The following is a 20,917-nucleotide window of genomic DNA, read 5'->3' as shown; positions in this document are numbered from 1 at the left end:
ACTCAAAATAATTATGCTTAAAACAGAGAAGCAAACATACCTACTATATGGATCCATCTTAGAAACCTGTATAAAAAACAGGCTAATTGGTGGAAACAGAAAGCAAAAACCTATAGTTTTCTAGGGATAAGGATAAGAGGAAGAAATTGCAAATGGGTACAAAAAAGATGGGTAATCATTGAAATGTTCATTATCTTTGACACTGTTGTGAAAATTTCACAATAGTATGTGTCAAAGTTGATCAACTATACTAAGTATGTACAGTTTATCGAATTTCAAATATTCAATATAGCTGTAAAAAAAATGCACCCAGAGGTAGTTTTTCACCAAAAGTAATATTCTATCTTCCTTTCAGTTATATTAACACACATAAACAATATTTTTTAAATATCCACCAAGACTTGTATCCTCCATAATGAAATTAGCCCCTTATTAACAACTACAATCACTTATCACCTAGTAGGCACACTTTCTGAGAAATTCACTGACAGGTGATTTCATCCATGTGAGAACAGTTTTCATCCACTTTGAAGATTTGCTCTGGCAAGTGATTTTCTTCCACAATCAGCTTTCTAAAATGTCTTCAACTGACTTTATATCAGCAGCCCTCTAAGAATTAGCACTCTTTTTAAGACAAAGAAGAAAAAAAAAAAAAAAGATTTATTTGAAAGGCAAAGTTAACAGAGAGGCAGAGGCAGAGAGAGAGGGGTCTTCTATCCACTGGTTCACTCCCCATATGGCCACAATGGCCGGAGCTGTGCTGATCCAAAGCCAGGAGCCTGGAGCTTTTTCCAGGTCTCCCACATGGGTGCAGGGGCCCAAGGACTTGGGCCATTTTCCACTGCCTTCCCAGGCCGTATTTACCATTTTCCAGACCTGGGTGGTTTAAATTCTTCAAAAATTGTTACTTACTATAAAATATGAAAGTGAGTAGATGGGGCTGGCACTGTGGTATAGCAGGTAAAGCTACTGCCTACAGTGCTAGCATCCCATATGGGTGCTGGTTCGAGTCCAGGCTGTAATCCAGCTCTCTGCTATGGCCTGGGAAAGCAGTAGAAGATGGCCCAAGTCCTTGGGCCCCTGCACCCACGTCGGGGATCCAGAAGAAGCTCCTGGCTCCTGACTTTGGATTGGCATAGCTCCAGCCATTGCAGCCATGTGGGGAGTGAACCAGCGGATGGAAGATCTCTCTTTCTCTCTGCCTCTGTCTCTCTATAACTCTGCCTTTCAAATAAATGAATAAATCTTAAAAAAAAAAAAAAAAAAATTAGCTTGCATTGTGATCCTGGCCTCCCATATGAGCACTGGTTTTTGTTACAGCTGCTCCATTCCAATTTGGCTCCCTGTTAATGTGCCTGAGAAAGCAGTGGAACCCAAGTATGTGGACTTCTGCCACCGACACGTGAGACCTGGATGGAATTCCAAGACCCTGGCTTCAGACTGGCCTAGTCTTGGCCATTGCAGCCATTTGGGGGAGTGAACCAAGAGATGGAAGACCTCTTTTCTGTCTCCCCTCCTCTCTAACTCTACCTTTCAAAATAAATAAAACTATAAAAAGAAATTAGCCTGCTATAAATTTACTGAATTTTAAGTCCTGCCTGGCAGAGCCAGACCAAATGATTTCAAGGGCCTTACAAGGCCTTATAAAGCCCACAGGCCAGACATTCCCAACTCCTTAATGAAGTAGATCCTTTAACAGTTTTCACTTTGTTCTTGTTCTTCAACATTAGCTGTGGTAAAATAGGACACGTGACTGGTCAGCAAGAACCACCACTGATATCCTCCACTGTAATGGTTAATCACTAAGCATAGCCTCTTACCAGCAACATTAGCAGTGGATTTTGTATGCTTAGGGGCCATGCTGAACAAGATTAAATCAGCAAGGGAAACGCTGCATTCAAGAGACAAGGTAAGTTCAAGATGCTTAAGGCTGCTGCTGGTGTAATGTGGCACACTGCTTTATAGTCAACTTTTTGTTTCTAAGTAGGAGGAGCATTTTTTTTTTTTTTTACAAAAAGTACAGTATACTAAATACATAAACCAATAAATAGAGCTTTAATTATCAAGCATTGTGTACTCTACATTCAAGGGTTTGTGAAAAATGGAATTAGAAGATACATTTTGGTGCAAAACATTTTGAAATTCATGCAGATTTGTTTCCTAATACATACTTGCCCACGAATTTCCTGAGACCATTCGTGACTGTGCTACATTTTTGTTTGACAGCACAGGCCTATTTACACCAGCACCACTGCAAACACTGGAGTAATGAACTCATTGGGATATGACATCACTAGGCAATTCAATTCCACTACATCCTTCCATGGAACTCATCAACTCTTCCACAGAAAATCCTCTCAAACAAAAAAGTTCAGTTCAATGTTTCACTAAAAAGATGTTACTATTTGTAACTAAATATTTTAACTACTATTTTAACACTGAGATAACCTATGAACTGTTGCTCTAAAAACTACCCTTCCTTTCCTTCCCCACATACAAAAATACTCAGCAAAACAATTAAGCAAGCAAAAATCACATACACAAACACAAAACACTTTTTCTTCTCTACTCCAAAACAGGTATAAAAGAAAAGCACTAGTCCTTGTCCCATAAAAATTTCAGGAATGGATACAACCAATAATGTCGAAAAACAGAAATGTGAAAGATGCTATTTAAAATAATAAAAATAAGAGAAATCTCATCTGATTAATATTCCTTCTTTCCACTGTGCAAATATGCCACATTAAGCTGTGATACAATTCTTTGCTATTACAGCAAATTTACAGAGTATTTCCCTTTTATAAAGTTCAAATAATAACTTTATTATAACTTTTTAATAATTTCCATTCTGAATTCACTACTTGCCCATTACTCTAACAAGGACATTTTATTGGGTGAACTGAAAATAATGACTTAAGGATCATGATTTTACACATAGGCCTTTACAGATACACAAAGATCGTCCTCATCGTCCCAATAATCAGAAATACCAATTATAGGGAGGAAAATATAAAACGAGTTCAGGCTACTAATCACACAAAATAATAAACTAAGTCACTTACATTGGAAAAATCTTTCAATGAAAAGGGACCTAACTTACCTGCAAGAGTTGTTTACATTTATTGTACTTTTCTGTTTTGTCAGCAATTTCTTTGGTCATTTCACAGACTTGTCCCTTTGTTAGCACATCAAATTCTGTCTCTGTTGTTACAAGGCAGAAAATAAGTGTGTTAAAAAGTATTCTGCCCCTTATATTATCTTCTTCATCAATTAACTTAAGGGTAAGTATATTGTAAAATACAGTAAATGAAATACAGTAAATGTTTGAGAAAAACAGATGTTTTTCTATTCATATCCTAAGATGGATATGTAAACTCCAGGTGAGAATTATTAAATGTCCGTTTGATCAGAACTAAGTTCATAGTCAATAATGACAGAATCACTTTTCTTAATTTGCTAAAAACAGATCCAAAATGAGATAAAAATTGCTCTTAGATAACTGAATAGACATGGTAAGAAAAAAGCCATATTCTCAAAGTATATTTTTAAGTCATTTTTCTAAGTCCTTCACTACCATTCACCAAGTCTTTATAAAGTAACATTCTACAAGCATACTTCAAAAGTTCATGGAAAATGGAATTAAAAGTTTTGCTGAAAAAATTTTTTGAAATTCATGCATAGTTTTTCAGGACCTGCAACATAATTCTAGGTACAAAGGGAACAAACAGAAATAGAAGATTGGATCCTGTCCTACAGGAGCAGAATCTTTAATAGTCTAGGATATTTAAAACATCAATTACCACATACCCTAAACAAGAAAATGTATTTAAGTACTTTTGTTATTTTCCTAGCTTTGATTTATATAAAGATGAAAAAAAAAAAACAACTGTTGAAAGCCTCGTTAATTCAAATTTTCATATTATTCATTTCTTCACTATGTCTAGACAAGTTAATAAAGTAATAAAAATTTAAGTTACCAGCCAACAAGGGACACTAACGAGAGAAGTGACCTACAGATCCAAAAAAAGTACTATGCCTCTCCTCTAAGAGGCACAGGTGTTATTTCCCCCTTCCACAGAATTATAAAATTAAAATACCAAAACTACAATGCTTCAAATTACATATATTAAAATGAATATGAAATACAGTTTTTGGCATCTGCCCTATATATAGTCCAAAAGAGTACTTTCAAGCACCAATTTTTTTTATTTATTTATTTTTTTTTTTTTTGTGACAGGCAGAGTGGACAGTGAGAGAGAGACAGAGAGAAAGGTCTTCCTTTTGCCGTTGGTTCACCCTCCAATGGCCGCTGCGGCAGGTGCGCTGCAGCCGGCACACCGCGCTGATCCGAAGGCAGGAGCCAGGTGCTTCTCCTGGTCTCCCATGGGGTGCAGGGCCCAAGCACTTGGGTCGTCTTCCACTGCACTCCCTGGCCACAGCAGAGAGCTGGCCTGGAAGAGGGGCAACCGGGACAGAATCCAGCGCCCCGACCGGGACTAGAACCCGGTGTGCCAGCGCCGCAAGGTGGAGGATTAGCCTATTGAGCTGCGGCACCGGCCACCAATTCATTTCTTAACACTGTGAATATTCTCATGAACAGAAATAGTTTATTATTTATGTTTATAACAGAATGACCTCATCTTACCTTTACATCCTTCTTATCTTTTTATCTCAATTCCCTCACTGATAACAATGATTTTTACAAGTGCTCCAAAATATTTATCCATGAAAGGTGGCAATATAAATCAGTATAAATATTTTTCAAGGCGAGACATCTTATACAAAAAGTCTAAAATTACCTGCAGAAGGTGGTGATTTCATATCTATAGCAGAAGCAGAAGTGGCTGGTTCTGTGTTTATTGAAGCATCATTCACTTTCTGCTGATTCCCAATTTTCTTTGTGAAAACACTATTATTATTGGCCTATTCAAAATGTTAACAACAAATGATGATATGGGTCACTGACTGATCATATCACCTTTCTTCAGTGACTATATAAATAATCATCAAATCCTAAAATTCACAAAGCTGCTCTTGTCTTAAAACCCAAGAAGAACTGAAGTTACCATACACACCATTTTCCTGATTTTAATATCCCAGAAGATAAATATTTATTTTGCTTTTTCCTGTGAAATCAACAAAACTTGTCATTTGTAGAAATTTCTTTCTACTATAGAGCCATAATGTGTTCAAAAGGCCCCAAACCAAAATCTATACATGTAAGTCATACTTAAACTAAAAGTATGTTTTTCACAAAAGCCTTCCTACTTTATGACATGCATTCCTTGTTACTTTCAGACTTAATTCTTTGTTTTCTCACCTTTTAGACTTTAAAAAATAAGACCAGGAAATTATCATCTGTATCATATAGTATAACAGAACTGCGGTACCACTCTCAATTTCAGGACTCTCTCACAGATCAAGCCCAATATTCAAGTACAGTTTAAGAACCCACAATAAAACATACACACTGCAAAACGAAAACACTTATCTTTGCTATATTAAAAATCTACCTACCTGCTTTCAAATGGAATACAAAAGAATGAGCTGACACTCTAACTGTTCTTAATCCAGTCAACATGGGCAGGACGGAAGAACTTATAATGTGAACCGAAAAGCCACCTGAGATCCATGGAGACTCAATAATATGAGCCAAATTTTAAGTACCAAAGATATTCATAAAGACATTAGAGGGAAATGGTTTAGGAAAGAGGGCTCTCTCTCCTGTTTTTCTTACTATTGTTCTTGCTTCTTTTGTTGGTTCTCTAGTTAATATGAATTTCAGATATTTTAAAAAAGAATTACCATTAGAATACATAGGTCAGTAACTTGAAATCAATTTCAAGTAACTTGAAATCAATTAAAGATAAATTATATTGAAAGGCTGATATTTAGACTTTTATAAATTTGATTTGCAAACAATAATACTGGTAAAAGGGATACTTCACTATGGATGAATTCACTGATGCTTACTGATTGGTCTGAAAGTTTGTTTATTTGTTTTTGAAGCCTCTGACATTCCTTAAATTTTTCTTTGTAATGATCTGCAGCCATCTGGAGACGAAGTTTCAGATCTTCAACTTCTCTTCTCAGTTCATGTTCCAGTGTATCATTCTTTTCCTAGGAAACACACACTTCCTCTAAGATAAAAATCTTATTACTTCAAAAAGTAACAGTAAATCCCAACTTCATTTTCACTTTTTTCTTTTTGGGTCTTAATTTTGTGGGAGTTTTGGTTACATAACCACATTAGCTCTTCCAATATATCTTAGAACTAAGGTTCAATTAAAAACTAGAGAAAAATAACTCACCTTTTGAGGAGTAATTATATCTCTCTTAAATAACCATAACAACATTTTATGTAGCTAGTAAATAAGCAAAGTCCACACAAAACATGAAACATCAAAATAATTCATTTAATAGTTTTACTCACCACTACAAATCAGTTATAGAAGTTTTTCTTAAAGCATACATAAAATTCAACCCAAGAGGTTACAATGACTAAAAATGAATCGAAGTCTAAAATTCTCTAATCGAATAGCTGAGTTGACTTAGTTTAACTAATGTATTCTTTTGTGCTCTGATAGTTTATCAACAAGAAAATTCAGAATTAATGTGTTTTACCTGATCTTTTTTAACAGCATTTAGTTTAAGTTCCGCCAGGGCATCAGCTAACTGCTTTTTCACTTTCTCATTCTCCAAGCGTGCAGTATGTAGATCTGCCATTGTTTTATCTCGTACGTTTACAGCATCACTAAGTTCTTTAGCCAGAAAGACAACTTCTTGCCGAGTTGCCTGAACCTGTTCCTCTGCTTTACGAAGTTGCTCCTTTAAAAAAAATGTATCTTCCTGAAGGCAGATAAAGATATTTGTAAATAAACCATCCAAGTAAAACAGAAGCAGAAATAATTTTATACATATTTCAACAGATTTAAATTAAACATTGCTTGCTACACATGACTTTGATGACATATATGTCTAGAAAACACCAAAAATTTTAATTTAAACATATTTCCTATTTCCTAATCTTACAGACATCCAATATATCAATATACCATTCCATACCATCATGAAAACACTGAATAGATTTAGAACCTAGTTTTAAAAACATCATTCATTCGCTGTTACATAAATAGTGCAGATAAAGTATTGGAAAAAATCTTTCAAAAATTAAAACTGCCATGATATAAAATTATTTCCTTTAATACTAACTAGATATTATAAGTACAATAAATCTTCTATAGTTAACTTTGCTGTTTTTAATCTCTATACTAAAAATAATGTAAAAATAAAAAAAGCAACCTAATGTTTCCTTTTAAATTGTTAGCCCCTTAAAAGGACATGTAAATGATTACATACAAAAGCTTTGTACACATAACACTAACAGATCTAACTATAAAAATACTGTCAACTTCTAGTTACTTTTCTCTTGACAACAAGAAAATTATTTGTAAATTATTCATGAAATAAAAAAATACTCTGATCTAAACAACTTTTCTAATCATTAAGGAAAACCTCAAAAAATTGATAAAACTATAAATACAAAAATTTTGTTTAAAACGTAAGTGAATACAATGCATAAAAATGTAAATACCACTCAACTTCTTTCAAACTGACAGTCTCTAAAAATTTTAAAAAAGGAACATCCCAGTATCTGGATGATTTGAGAAACTGTATACTGACAAATAATGGGCTTACAGAAATTGTAATTGCTATAAACTTTCTGATCAGAATCTCACAACATTCATCAACATCTTTAAAAAAAACTGTCAATGCTAACAATTCTGTTTTCATATGCTTCTAAGACATAAAGAGTATGGACACAGGTTTAGCTTTACAAGAATTCAATAAAATAAAATAATGAAAAATCGAGTGCAGGCATCTGACACAGTGGTTAGCATGCTGCTTGGGATACCCACATCACTGGCATCCCTGCGTTCCAGTCCCACATCTACTTCTGACCAGGGTTCCTGCCAATGGGCCTCCCTGTGAGATTCCATGTGATGGCTCACATACTTGAGTCCCTGCCACCCACATGGTAGATTCAGACTGTGTTCCAGGCTACTCACTTCAGCCTGTTCCAGCCCTGTCTATCACAGGCATTTGGGGAGTGAAGCAGCACTCCAACAGAACACCTGTTTCCCTCCTTTCTGCCATTAGCAGAGAGCTGGATCAGAAGTGGAACAGGCAAGATATAAACCAGTGTCCATATGGGTGCTGGCGTTGCAGGCAGCAGCTATGTTGCTATGCCACAACATCAGCTCCAAGTTTTAACATTTTCAAAAGAAAATATTAGGGGTGGGCTTTAGCACAGTAGTTAAGATGGCATTTGGGACATCCATATCCCTGGTTGGAGTGCCTAAGTTAGTGTCGTGGTTCCATTCCCAATTCCAGCTTCTTGATAATGCACACCAGGGAAGCAGCAGGTTACAGCTCTAGTGCTAGGGTCCCTTACCACCTATGTGGGAGACTCAGATTCAGCCCCCAGCTCTTGACTTTGGTCTGGAACAGTCCCAACTTTTGTGGACATTTGAGGAAAGAACCAAATAGGTGGGAGATCTTTATCTCACTCTCTGCTCTTCAAATAAAATAAATGAAAAAAGTTGAGAGGAATTAAAAATAATCATTATCATGTATATTTAGTAGACACATTTTGTCTCTATCACTCTTCAAATACATACAGCAAAAATACTTACTTTATTTGAGGTTGTAAGCAGGAAAGCCCTTTGCAAATTTTCCTTCTCAGCCAAACACAACTGCAGTCTTCCGATCTCTTCTTTGAAATGAGTAATCACACTTTCTTTGTTCCCATCTAAATTCTTTAAAGTCTGGACCTCTGACACTAGCTTGGTATTTTCAATTTCTGTATTCTTCAGGTGTACCTAGTAACATTATTTGAAAATGAAGAGGATATTCTAACACCGTGGACTAAGCTACGTCAAAATTTAAGATTCCATTGTTTATCTCTAGCTTAAAGATGATCAAAGGAAGAGACTCGGAGCCAGGAGACCCGAGGAACAGAACACAGCTTTCCTCTTTTCTACAGAGGTTAATTCTAAGGTCTAACTAACTATATTACCTGACCTCTAATGTCTATTCTTCTTACATAATGATTTTAGGTTCTCCATAGAAATGCAATTTGACTTGATTGCTCTCTTCGGGAAACAGGCATATTCAGATATGAGAGCATGACCAAATTCTGGAAAACTAGAAGGGGCACATTCAAAACCAGTATCTCAAGTAATTCAACTTTTTAATCTGCGAAAAGTATGTCATTTTTTTCCAATGTGCTTTAAAATATATTTGTTAATTAACAACTTTTTAATTTTCTGTCATGCTTATTTATTCACAATAGATATATAAATCAGTTTCCATAACTAATTATAGGGAGTAAATTTTAATTATAGAGTCTGCTACCAAGGGTATCATGCTTTGGTTCACAGTAGAGAGAAATTAATTACACCCTGCAATTCACTCTTTAGATGCATACAATGCTGAAGGATTAGTTCATATTCACCTTCTCCAAAGATGTCAGAAGCCAACATCCTTGCAGCATCACTTTTAAAAATTACCAAATTTTCAGGGCCAGTGCTGTGGTGTAGGTTAATGCCCTTGCCTGAAGCGCCGGCATCCCATGTGGGCACCAGTTCAAGACCCGGCTGCTCCACTTCCAATCCAGCTCTCTGCTATGGCCTGGAAAAGCAGTACAAGATGGCCCAAGTCCTTGGGCCCCTGAACCCACGTCGAGGATCCAGAAGAAGCTCCTGGCTTCGGATCCGTACAGCTCCGGCAGTTCCGGCCAATCGGGGAGTGATTCAGTGGATGGAAGACCTCTCTCTCTGCCTCTCCTCTCTCTGTGTAACTCTGACTTTCAAATAAATAAATAAATCTTAAAAAAAAAATTACCAAATTTTCATAATCGTCTCATCAAAGTGACTTAACATTAATATGACAACTCAACATTAATAAACCCCTTATCTGGCACTGCCTTCAGGAAATGCTTATCAGCCACTTGAGAAAAAGTTTCTCCATTTGCATCTGTATTGATACTTTAAGGACTCCTTAATTCATGACTGCTTAGGAGACAATGCTGTGGTGCAGTGGTTTATGCAGCAGCCTGCAAAGCTGGCATCCCATATAGGCATGGGTTGGAGTCCTAGCTGCACTTCTTCAGATAGGCTCCTGGCTTTGGCCTGGCCCAGCACTGGCTGTTGCAGCCATTTGGGAAGTGAACCAACACACTGAAGATCTCTCTCTCTCTCCTTCTAACTCAGATTAAAAAAAAAAATTACTTACAAAAATTTCAAACAGAAAAAAAAAAAAAAATTTCAAACAGCAAATATTCGGTTATCAGTAAGGATATTTCTATAAAACGAGTCTCTTAAAGATTATTTCCAAAAAATCAAATTTTAAAACATGATCATTTTAATAAATTTTTCTCCATAATATTTATTCTTAAAAGGAGAAAATACTTGGTTATATACATGCTGATAAAGAAGTATTTTGTTACCATTCCACCTCTGACTTATTACACAGTACTTGCTAACTATCTAAAATACAGCAAATTAATTCCCCGCAAACTAACTTTTAGGGGCAATATACAATACAACTGTGACTTCTTTCTTGATCTCTTGGATGCTCACACTGAGCGAAGTTAGCTACCTCACTGTGGGGACATGCAAGCAGCTTAAGCAGAAGCAATGTAAAGATGAGCTAGCCGGCGCCGCGGCTCACTAAGCTAATCCTCCGCCTGAGGTGCCGATACTCCGGGTTCTAGTCCCAGTTGGGGCACCGGTTCTGTCCCGGTTGCTCCTCTTCAAGTTCAGCTCTCTGCTGTGGCCCGGGAAGGCAGCGGAGGATAGCCCAAGTGCTTGGGCCCCTGCACCTACATGGGAGACCAGGAGGAAGCACCTGGCTCCTGGCTTCGGACTGGCGCAGCGCCCGCCGTAGGGGCCATTTGGGGGGTGAACCAACGGCAGGAAGACCCTTCTCTCTCTCTAACTCTGCCTGTCAAAAAAAAAAAAAAAAGGATGAGCTAAAGGGCTTCTTCCTCTCCAACAATGTGAGTCAGAAAAGATCCTCCAAGCCCAAAGCCATTAGCCACCTACAGCTCCTGCCAACATCCTGACAGCAATCATATGAAATACAGGTAGCAATAACCACTCAGCCAAGCTGTTCTAAATTCCTGATCCCTAAGTTTAGGGGTGATTTGTTACAAAGCTATAGATAACCCAAAGAAACAGAAATAACCAATTACCTTATAAAGTTCCTTCTCATCTTTTTCTGTCTTCAACTGACTTTCAAGTTGTTCTCTTTCATGCTGTGCCTTCCTGAGTTTGTCCTTTAAACTGGGTTAAGATAATGCAATGTTAATAAACCAAAAAAGCTGTTAAAATACTTGTTATTTTTTAAAAAACAGAAATACCTGTCTAGTTCAGTTTCTTTTTCAATTGCTTTATGTGTAACTGACACAATATCTTCCTCAAGCTGGAGGGCTTTGGATGTAGCATCATTGTATTTCTTCTTAAACTCCTCATTTTCCATTTTTAAACTTTGTGACACTTCTATAAAACTCTTAAAAGAGATCACAGGGCATTGTGAGAAACAGAAACATAATCAGCAAGTCAAATGTGCGTATCTTTTTAAACAATTTATTATTTTATTTTATATTGTATTCATTTGAATATTTAAAAATATTTTATATTTTATTTATTTCTTAGAGAAAGAAAGGGAGAGGGAAGGAGGGAGGGAGGGAGAGAAATCTTCCATTTGCTAATTCGCTCCCCAAATGGCAGCAGCTGGGACTGGGTCAGGCCAAAGCCAGGAACTCTGACATGGGTGCAAGAGCCTAAGGACTTGGGCCATCTTCCACTGCGTTCCCAGGAGCATCAGCAGGGAGCTAGATTGGAAGTGGAGCCAGCCAGGACTAAAACAGGCACCCATGTGGGATGATGGCATTGTAGGCAGCAGCTTAACCCATCATACCCACAACATAGGCCCTAAATGTGCTTATCTCTAGGAAACTTCTGCAGTTCTTTAACGTTTAATACCACATTTATCTCCTCCAATATTTAGAGGTTATAAACTAAACCTGAAATTTTAACACATACTTTAATTTTCATATATAATCAATTAACATTTATATATTTGTATATATTTTCCACTCAGCTTTCATACACCATGTCTATTGATTTCACTAACTTCTCCACCAGAGGGCAGGCAACAAAAATGAGAAAAAAGTTCATTATTTTTCACATCTTGCTTTTCAATGTTACTCCTGTGACAAATGAGATCTCACATAATACTATCCAATTTTAACATCTATTTTTGCATAGATCACTAAGTACCACCAATGCACTGCACTGAATGTCTAAAAGCAGTGTCATTACTGTTCCTGCCAGTTTGATTCAAAGGCCTAGAAAAAAATATTCAGTAATACTGAAACAAGTATAAAAGCAGCAAATGAAGTACACTTCTATTAAAATACAATATCCTAGCCGGCGCCATGGCTCACTAGGCTAATCCTCTACCTTGCGGCGCCGGCACACCAGGTTCTAATTCTGGTCAGGCGCCAGATTCTGTCCCGGTTGCCCCTCTTCCAGGCCAGCTCTCTGCTGTGGCCAGGGAATGCAGTGGAGGATGGCCCAAGTGCTTGGGCCCTGCACCCCATGGGAGACCAGGATAAGTACCTGGCTCCTGCCATCGCATCAGTGCGGTGCGCCAGCCGCAGCATGAGGGCTGCGGCGGCCATTGGAAGGTGAACCAACGGCAAAGGAAGACCGTTCTGTCTCTGTCTACTCTGCCTGTCAAAAAAAAAAAAAAAAAACAAAAAAACAAAAAAACAAAAAAAAAACACAATATCCTCCTTTTAACAGATCATTTAAAGGTTTAAAATATTTTATCACACCAAGACTTAACAACTCATAAGAACTCGATCAAACTTCTAAGTCGGTTTTGAATTCTATAAAATAAGGATAAGGTTTTTCTGCCCAGTTTATTAAATTTATTTAATTTTAAGATTCAAACGTGCCAACGCTGCGGCTCAACAGGCTAATCCTCCGCCTTGCGGCACCGGCACACAGGGTTCTAGTCCCGGTCGGGCGCCGGATTCTGTCCCAGTTGCCCCTCTTCCAGGCCAGCTCTCTGCTGTGGCCAGGGAATGCAGTGGAGGATGGCCCAAGTACTTGGGCCCTGCACCCTATGGGAGACCAGGAGAAGTACCTGGCTCCTGCCATCGGATCAGCGCGGTGCGCCGGCCGCAGCACGCCGGCCGCGGCAGCCATTGGAGGGTGAACCAACGGCAAAGGAAGACCTTTCTCTCTGTCTCTCTCTCTCTCACTGTCCACTCTGTCAAAAAAAAAAAAAAAGATTCAAACGTTTAATGTATATGGAGGGATACTAAAAAAAAATATACAGCAAAATAATCTAACCATTTGTATTAAAAGTACTTTGAAGGCAGGTATTACAGCAGAGAAAGTCAAGGACCCCTCAGGACACTTGCATTCAACATCATAGTGCCAGCTGGAGTCCCAGCTACTCTGCTTCCAATCCAGCTTCCTACTAATACATCTTGGAGAAAGTAGACAGTGGCTAAGCGCTTGGGCCCTGCCTCCCATGCTGGATACCCAGATGGAGTTCTAGAATCCTGGCTTCAGCCTAACTGAGTCCAGGCTATTGAGGCATTTGAGGAGTGAACCAACTGAGGGAAGATCTCCCTTTGTCTTTCTCTCTATGGTCTCCCTTTCAAGTAGCTGAAAACAGCTCTTTTTACATTAAAACTTCTCCCCAAAACAATACTTTCCTATTCAACCATAACTTTAAAAAAATTTACCATTCTGACAAATCAAAAGTATCAAATGTATACAGTATTTACAAACTACCTAATATTTTACTTACAGGTGGAATATAATTTTAAAGATCTTGCTAAGATAAGAAATTATACTACATCTATACTTCATTAATAAGCTTATCACAATTTATTGTGACAGACACAATCTATTAATTTTATATTTGTTCAAAGTAATGTTTAACTGAATTTGCAACCCTAATCTAAACTTGCAATATAAAAAAAAAGTCCTTCCTTCCTCAATCCCACAAGAATTAATAGTTATTTCCTCTATTACAACTATTATAATTACACAATAATTCCTGCAAAATTTAACACATTTGCAGTACTTGTCTTAATGATTTATAAGGTCAGCCATTGAGGTTTTAAATAGCTTCTCATTTTTTTTTTTATTTTTACCAAAAGCCCTCTTGGCATTTAAATAGGCTACAGATTTAATCCAGGTATTTCGTGTTAAGGCAAAGACTAGTCTGTCCAGAAGCAAAGACTAGTTTCTAACTCTGTAAGTAACCAAGTTCTATGCTGAGTAAACTATTCTAAAAAATGCATAGGGAGGAGTTAGAATGCAAAACATGAACTGCTTTATCTGAGTCAGTTAACTTCACAATGAATTGCAATTTAATTCTGACTAACTTGACAGCCTCTTTCTTTGATGGTCATAAAGTGACGGGATAGCTTCTCAGCATCTAAGCTTGCTTCTAAAAGGTATAAAAACAATAAAGCAGGAATTATTCTCTGGTCTATAGTTTTCATGCACTAATTAATAAGCATCTTCAATGTAATGTCTTCCTTAACATGGAAAAAGCATCAAAGCACTAACCTAATCATCATTCTTTGAAAAAAGTGACTAAGAATAAATCTACAAAATCTTTGAAAAACATCTGACATTTGTGATAAATATTCATTTAGTTGCCGTTTATAAATCATGTCAAAAGGACATCACAATTCTAACAACACAAAAAAAAAGTTTTAGAAAATTTAGTCCAATACACTGTACACAAAGATAAGAATAATCCCAACATGAGGTCAAAGGAGGATGATGAAATATGATCATTTCATATTCACGCAGGAGACTTCTTCCCCATCCTCCTAAGTTGAAAATCACTATTACCATGAACCTCTACCACCAATTTCCCCAAGTGATAACCATCTAACTCTCAAATAGGATTGACCAGGGGAAAAAATGATAAATTACTCATTCATTATGCTAAAAACAAACTGAAAGTACTTAAAACAGAAAAAGAATAAAACATAAATAACAGAACACATGTATTTTCATGTTTAAAAAAAAAAAAAAAAAAGACAAAATCAAGTCTAATTATTGGGCCAGTGTTGTGGCAAAGCTAGTTAAGCTGGCACTAAAATACCGGCATCCCATACAAAAGCGATGCCTGAGGCCTGGTTGTTCCTCTTCCGATACAGTTTCCTGCTAATGGGTCTAGGAAGGCAACAGACGATGGCTCTGGTATTTTGGTCCCTGGAGTGACCATGAGTGATGTTCCTGGCTCCTGGCTTGAGCCTGGCCTAGTCTTGGGTGTTGCAGGCATTTGGGAATAAATCAGTAGATAGACAAGCTCGGTCTCTCACTCTGTAACTCTGTCTTTTGAATAATAAATCTTTAAAGGAAAAATGAAGTCTGACTATAACTGAATACATATGTAAAAATGAGATAGACTGACAATTACCTGGAAAAACCACAGTATTCTGGATCTATAATGTACACTGGGCAAAATTAAGTCAATTAGTATCTAAATATTTTAAACAGCAAAATACTGGCAAAAGAATTGTTATGTAAATTCCTAGTCAGACTTCCAATTAATTCTTACTCATTTGACTTAATCCAGCTTTATTCAAACATCTCATTTCCTGAAATTAAAAACAAGCCACGGCCGGCACCGCGGCTCACCAGGCTAATCCTCCACCTGCAGCACTGGCACTCTGGGTTCTAGTGCCGGTTGGGGCGCTGGATTCTGTCCTAGTTGCTCCTCTTCCAGTCCAGCCCTCTGCTGTGGCCCAGGAATGCAGTGGAGGATAGCCCAAGTGCTTGGGCCCTGCACCCACCTGGGAGACCAGGAGGAAGCACCTGGCTCCTGGCTTCGGATCGGCACAGTGCGCCAGCCGCGGCAGCCATTTGGGGGGTGAACCAACAGAAGGAAGACCTTTCTCTCTGTCTCTCTCACTAACTCTCCTGTCAACAACAACAACAAAAAACCAAGCCACGCAGCCAATTACACAGAATATAAATGGATCTGGTTTCTAGAAATCCACACAAAAATACAATATACAATAATAAACTATCTTCATGGCATTAATATAATGAGCAGTATAAACACATAAATAAATAGAGCCTAAAGAAAATAGTAATTAGGCAAATTACACAAACATTACCACACAAAAGCACTACCTGTTTAAGTTGCTGCTGGGTGTCTTCACTTCCTTAAACTATTTAAACTAGCCTAGTTGAAAATTATGATTTATTTTAGTTATCCAAGAGCTCTGAATCTAAAGATCTTTGAAGATCAAATACTCATATCACCTCTTTAGCTAAAATTCTAATTCATCTTGAGAAAACCTTCAATTTTTATTCAAACAAAGAATAACAAGAGTAGCAGCAGCAAGAAAGTCACCAAGAATTTTAGTCATGTGGCCATACTCCAAAAGGCAAAGTTAAAACATTCTGAAATGTGAAGAGGACTGCTTCCTACACATTACCTGTCGAAAAGGGGGGGGGGGGGGGCCCTAATACAAACACACTTAAATTCCTACTTTTGTAAGAAAATAACAAACCCAAAGCATCAAACTTTGTGGTTGGAGAATACAGGAGAAAAAAGACTGGCTACAAATATCTAATATCAAAATTATTTTCCAAACATAAATATATTCCACAGCAAGTGTTTCCAAAACTTTGGGTTTTACAAACATTTTTAAAGAGGTAGGAAGCTGGGGTCAGCATTGTGGTGTTGCGGGTTAAGCCACGGCCTTTGTCACCAGCATCCCATTTGGGCTCCAGTTCAGGTGCTCCACTTCTGATCCAGCTCCCTGATAATGTGCTTGGAAAAGCAGGGGAAGATGGTCCAGGTCACTTGGCCCCTGCGCCCAGGTAGGAGACCCAGATGGAAGCTTTTGGCTCCTGCCTTCAGCCTGGCTCAGCCCTGAATATTGCAGCCATTTGGGAAATGAACCACTGGGTGAAGATTCCTCTCTTTCTGTGTCTATTCTTCTTTCTCTGTAACTCTGCCTTTCAAATAAATAAGTCTTTAAGGAAAAACAAACAGGTAGGAAGCAAGTAGAAAAAGACTAATATATTACCCCAATGTATTTTGTCATCTTTTTTCTATGACAATTGGTGAAAGAGAAACAAATTCAATGAGATAATTTTAAAACTAATTTTTGGCAATTCTATGTATTTGATTCTAAATACCTAAAACTACCTCTGTCCAAAACCGCATACTTCATACTGTTGTTATCTTAAGAGCTACTATGTAGAAGATGCTATGCCAGTGTTTTGTGTACATGCTCATTTAATCTGCAGAAGACCCAAGAATTAGGAACAATTATGCTCATCCACATGAGAAACCTGAGGCACAGAAAGTTTAAAAGCTTACCAAAAGTTACACAGCTAGAAAACAGTAGAGCTAAGAAGGACTTCAACTTTCCAACATCTTGAGATGCTATTTCTGAAACAGCTAAGTAAATATTTACTTTTACAATCAAGGTATTGAAATTCTGGTAATTTGTTCCCTATGCTTGAAACGACCATTCTTAATACTGGTATTAATAAACTGATGAACTTTTTAAGTTATATTAACAAAGATTTTTCCCAGATCTCATTCACAACTGTTATAAGATTCTCAAAATTATTACATTGGTGTTATAGCAGGGTCTGCTAGTTGTCTGTCAAATTATGATCTCCTTTTGGCCCTAATAATACATACAGCCTCCCAACTACACTGTACTTCCCAGTTTCTCTTGCAGTTAATTATAACCATCTAAATTTTCATCAATGGAATATAAACCCAATGATATATACTACTTCTACATCTGTAACTTTCTGAAGTATGTATTCATTCAAAAGGCAGAGAAACAGATAAGGGGGGGCAGGGGAAAGAGGCAGAGGGAGGGAAGTAAGGGAGGAGGAGGAGAGAGAGACACAGAGAAACACAGAGAGAGAGAATATGAATGGGACCTCCATCCACTGGTTCACTCCCCAAATGCCCACAATAGACAGGACTTGGATCCAAAGCCAGGAGCCAGGAAGTCCATCCTGGGCTCCCACAAGAGGGACAGGGTCACAAATACTCTGGCTATCTTCTGCTGCTTATCAAGGAAGGTCAGCAAGGAGTTGGATCTGAAAAAACAGAGTAGCAGATCTTGAAACAATAATCTGATATGGGATGCGAAGGTAGCTTAACTTGCTGTGCCACCTGGCTCCTACAACTTATTTAACACACTTTGTCTTAAGATCTCTGGATGGCTGGAACCAGATTATGCCAGTGATGAAATTTTTATCACAAAGATGTATAATCTGTAAGAGTTTTGGGGCCATTGCTGTGGCGCAGCGGGTTAAAGCCCTGGCCTGAAGTGCCGGCATCCCATATGGCCACCAGTTCTATTCCCGGCTGCTCCTCTTCTGATCCAGCTCTCTGCTATGGCCTGGGAAAGCAGTAGAATATGGCCTGAGTCCTTGGGTCCCTGCACCCACGTGGGAGACCCAGAGGAAGCTCCTGGCTCCTGGCTCCGGATTGGTGCAGCTCCAGACGTTGCAGCCACCTGGGGAGTGAACCAGCAGATGGAAGACCTCTCTCTTTCTCTACCTCTCTCTGTAAGTCTTTCAAAAAGATAATTAAAAAAAAAAAAAAAAAGTCTAAGGGTGACAGTAGAATGATATGAGAGGTAACTGGAAACCAGAATCATCATGGAAAGATAATACACTCCATAGACTTTCATGTTTGTTACAATATCACTAAGATAAAAATGTGTTCTGTAATAATGGATAAAATATGCATCAATAATCATACTCAAATTCAACTACTATTTTGAGCTACTTGAAATATTTGATTCACAAACAGAAAACATATCAACTAAAAGTGAACCAAAGAAATATGGAAATTAAAAATTTAGTTCAGGGCCAGCGCTGTGGCATAGCAGGTTAATACCCTGGCCTGAAGTGCCGGCATCCCATATGGGCGCCGGTTCAAGTCCCAGCTGCTCCACTTCTGATCCAGCTCTCTGCTATGGCCTGGGAAAGCAGTAGAAGATGGCCCAAGTCCTTGGGCCCCTGCACCCGTGTGGGAGACCTGGAAGAAGCTCCTAGCTCCGGATCAGCGCAGCTCCGGCCATTGCGGCCAATTGGGGAGTGAACCATTAGATTGAAGTTTTCTCTCTCTCTCTCTCTCTCTCTCTCTCTGCCTCTCCTTTCTCTGTGTAACTCTTTCAAATAAATAAATATTAAAAAAAAAAAAAGAAAAGAATTTAGTTCAAGGGTGGACTTGTGGCACAGAGAGTTAAGCTGCCACTTGGCACATTACATTTTGGAGAACAGGTTCAAGTCCTGGCAATTCTGCTTCTGAGCCAACTACCTGCTGCCCCTGGGAAGAAGATAATGGCTCTATAACTTGGACCCCTGCCATCCACAGGGGAGGCCTGGGTGGAGTTCTTAACTCCTGGCTTCACCTGGCTCAGCCTGAGCTTTTATGGTCATCTGAGGGTTTGGGGGCTAACAGGGCTAACAGCTCACCCCCTGGCCCCATGCCACTCTGCCTTTTAAATAAACAAATAAATGGAGCAAGTTAAAACACTGATATGATACTTACAATCCAAAACAATTCAAAGGACAACTAAAGATGGTAGATGACCTTAAACATAGGTTAAAAAAATTGTCAGAAAAATACCTGCTTCAAATATCAAGATATGGAATACTATTAGAGCAATAAAAAGAAACAAAATACTGTTCCATACTAACACACAGATGAATCCTAGAACTATTTTGCCAAGTAAAAGAAACCAGATGCAAAAGACCACATTTTATATAATCCCATTTATATGAAATATCCAGAAAAGGCATAAAGGGATAGAAAGCAGATTAGTGGTTGCCTGGGGGCTGGAAGCATGGGTGTGAGGAGTGAACTCTAACAGACTCAGGATTTCTCTAATGGGACAATGAAAACATCCTAAAATTATACTGTAGTGATGGTAACATAACTCTATAAACACACTAAAATCCATCTAATAGTAGACTTCGGATGCTTCTTTCTTTGGTACCTCCAACTGAGTAATCCTGAAGATAATCTTAGGGAATCAATCTGTATTCCTTAGCCCAATTAAAGTATTTTCCATAAGCAAAGTCCATATTTGTTAAATAATACACACACAAATATAACTCAGAGACAGGGGACCAGTGCCAGACTACCAACAATTTTTTACCCAGCTATATCAAGGTAGGGAGCTTGCATAAAATGCAAATCAACTACACCTCTAAACACACTGTTGGACTAACCAAAGAGCTTTTCACAGTGATACTATCTCAATGAAGGAAGCAATGTATTTTTATACAACACATACGTATATATTCTGATATATGTTCTCATCCTAACCTAACCAGTAACGTTTTTGACCCCGTTACTGGAATAGAAAACAAGAAATAATGTCATATAGGTGCAGAAAAACCTTTCAAGGCTTTCAAACCTTAGAACTTAAGACTACTGAATTATTCCAATCAACTAAGAAAAATTATCCTGGCTTTCCTGACTTTAAAACACACAATTAAATGCAAATTAAGATGAAGTAACAAAGACCAGATTAGCCCTGCCATCTGGAAAAACCAAAATACTGGGAAAAAATAAGAATACAACAGAGAATGGCTCTCAAGTCAGTGACCAACAGGAAAAAAGGTCAGTGATTCTTACGAAAAAGAGGAAACAAGTGAGGTCAGCCTTACAAATTGCTCTAGCATATTACTGTCTAGAGAGACTATTTATTTATTTATTTGAAAGACAGGGTTACAGAGTGAGGTAGAAACAGAAAGAAAGGTCTTCCATCTGCTGGTTCAATCCCCAGATAGCCACAATGGCC

The 20,917-nt window shown here is 38.0% G+C and overlaps 1 protein-coding gene across 3 annotated transcripts in view; it reads right to left on the bottom strand.

Moving 5' to 3' along the window:
* TAX1BP1 (Tax1 binding protein 1) overlaps positions 1-20,917 on the bottom strand; it is an 89,037-nt gene that overhangs the window by 33,243 nt on the left and 34,877 nt on the right. For all 3 annotated transcript variants that reach the window (XM_051853244.3, XM_008261562.5, XM_051853246.3), the window contains exons 6-12: positions 11,426-11,574; positions 11,258-11,348; positions 8,697-8,882; positions 6,625-6,849; positions 5,974-6,120; positions 4,800-4,923; positions 3,101-3,201 (exon numbers count right to left, since the gene is read on the bottom strand). In XM_051853244.3, coding sequence (XP_051709204.3) covers positions 3,101-3,201; positions 4,800-4,923; positions 5,974-6,120; positions 6,625-6,849; positions 8,697-8,882; positions 11,258-11,348; positions 11,426-11,574 — 1,023 coding nt within the window. The remainder of the gene's footprint in view (positions 1-3,100; positions 3,202-4,799; positions 4,924-5,973; positions 6,121-6,624; positions 6,850-8,696; positions 8,883-11,257; positions 11,349-11,425; positions 11,575-20,917) is intronic.

This window comes from Oryctolagus cuniculus, chromosome 16, assembly GCF_051225735.1.
Source record: "Oryctolagus cuniculus isolate XC-2025 breed Fujian yellow rabbit chromosome 16, ASM5122573v1, whole genome shotgun sequence".
Taxonomy (NCBI): Eukaryota; Metazoa; Chordata; class Mammalia; order Lagomorpha; family Leporidae; genus Oryctolagus; species Oryctolagus cuniculus.
The sequence above is the reverse complement of the archived record's forward strand: the minus strand, read 5'-3'. Positions and strand labels throughout refer to the sequence as shown.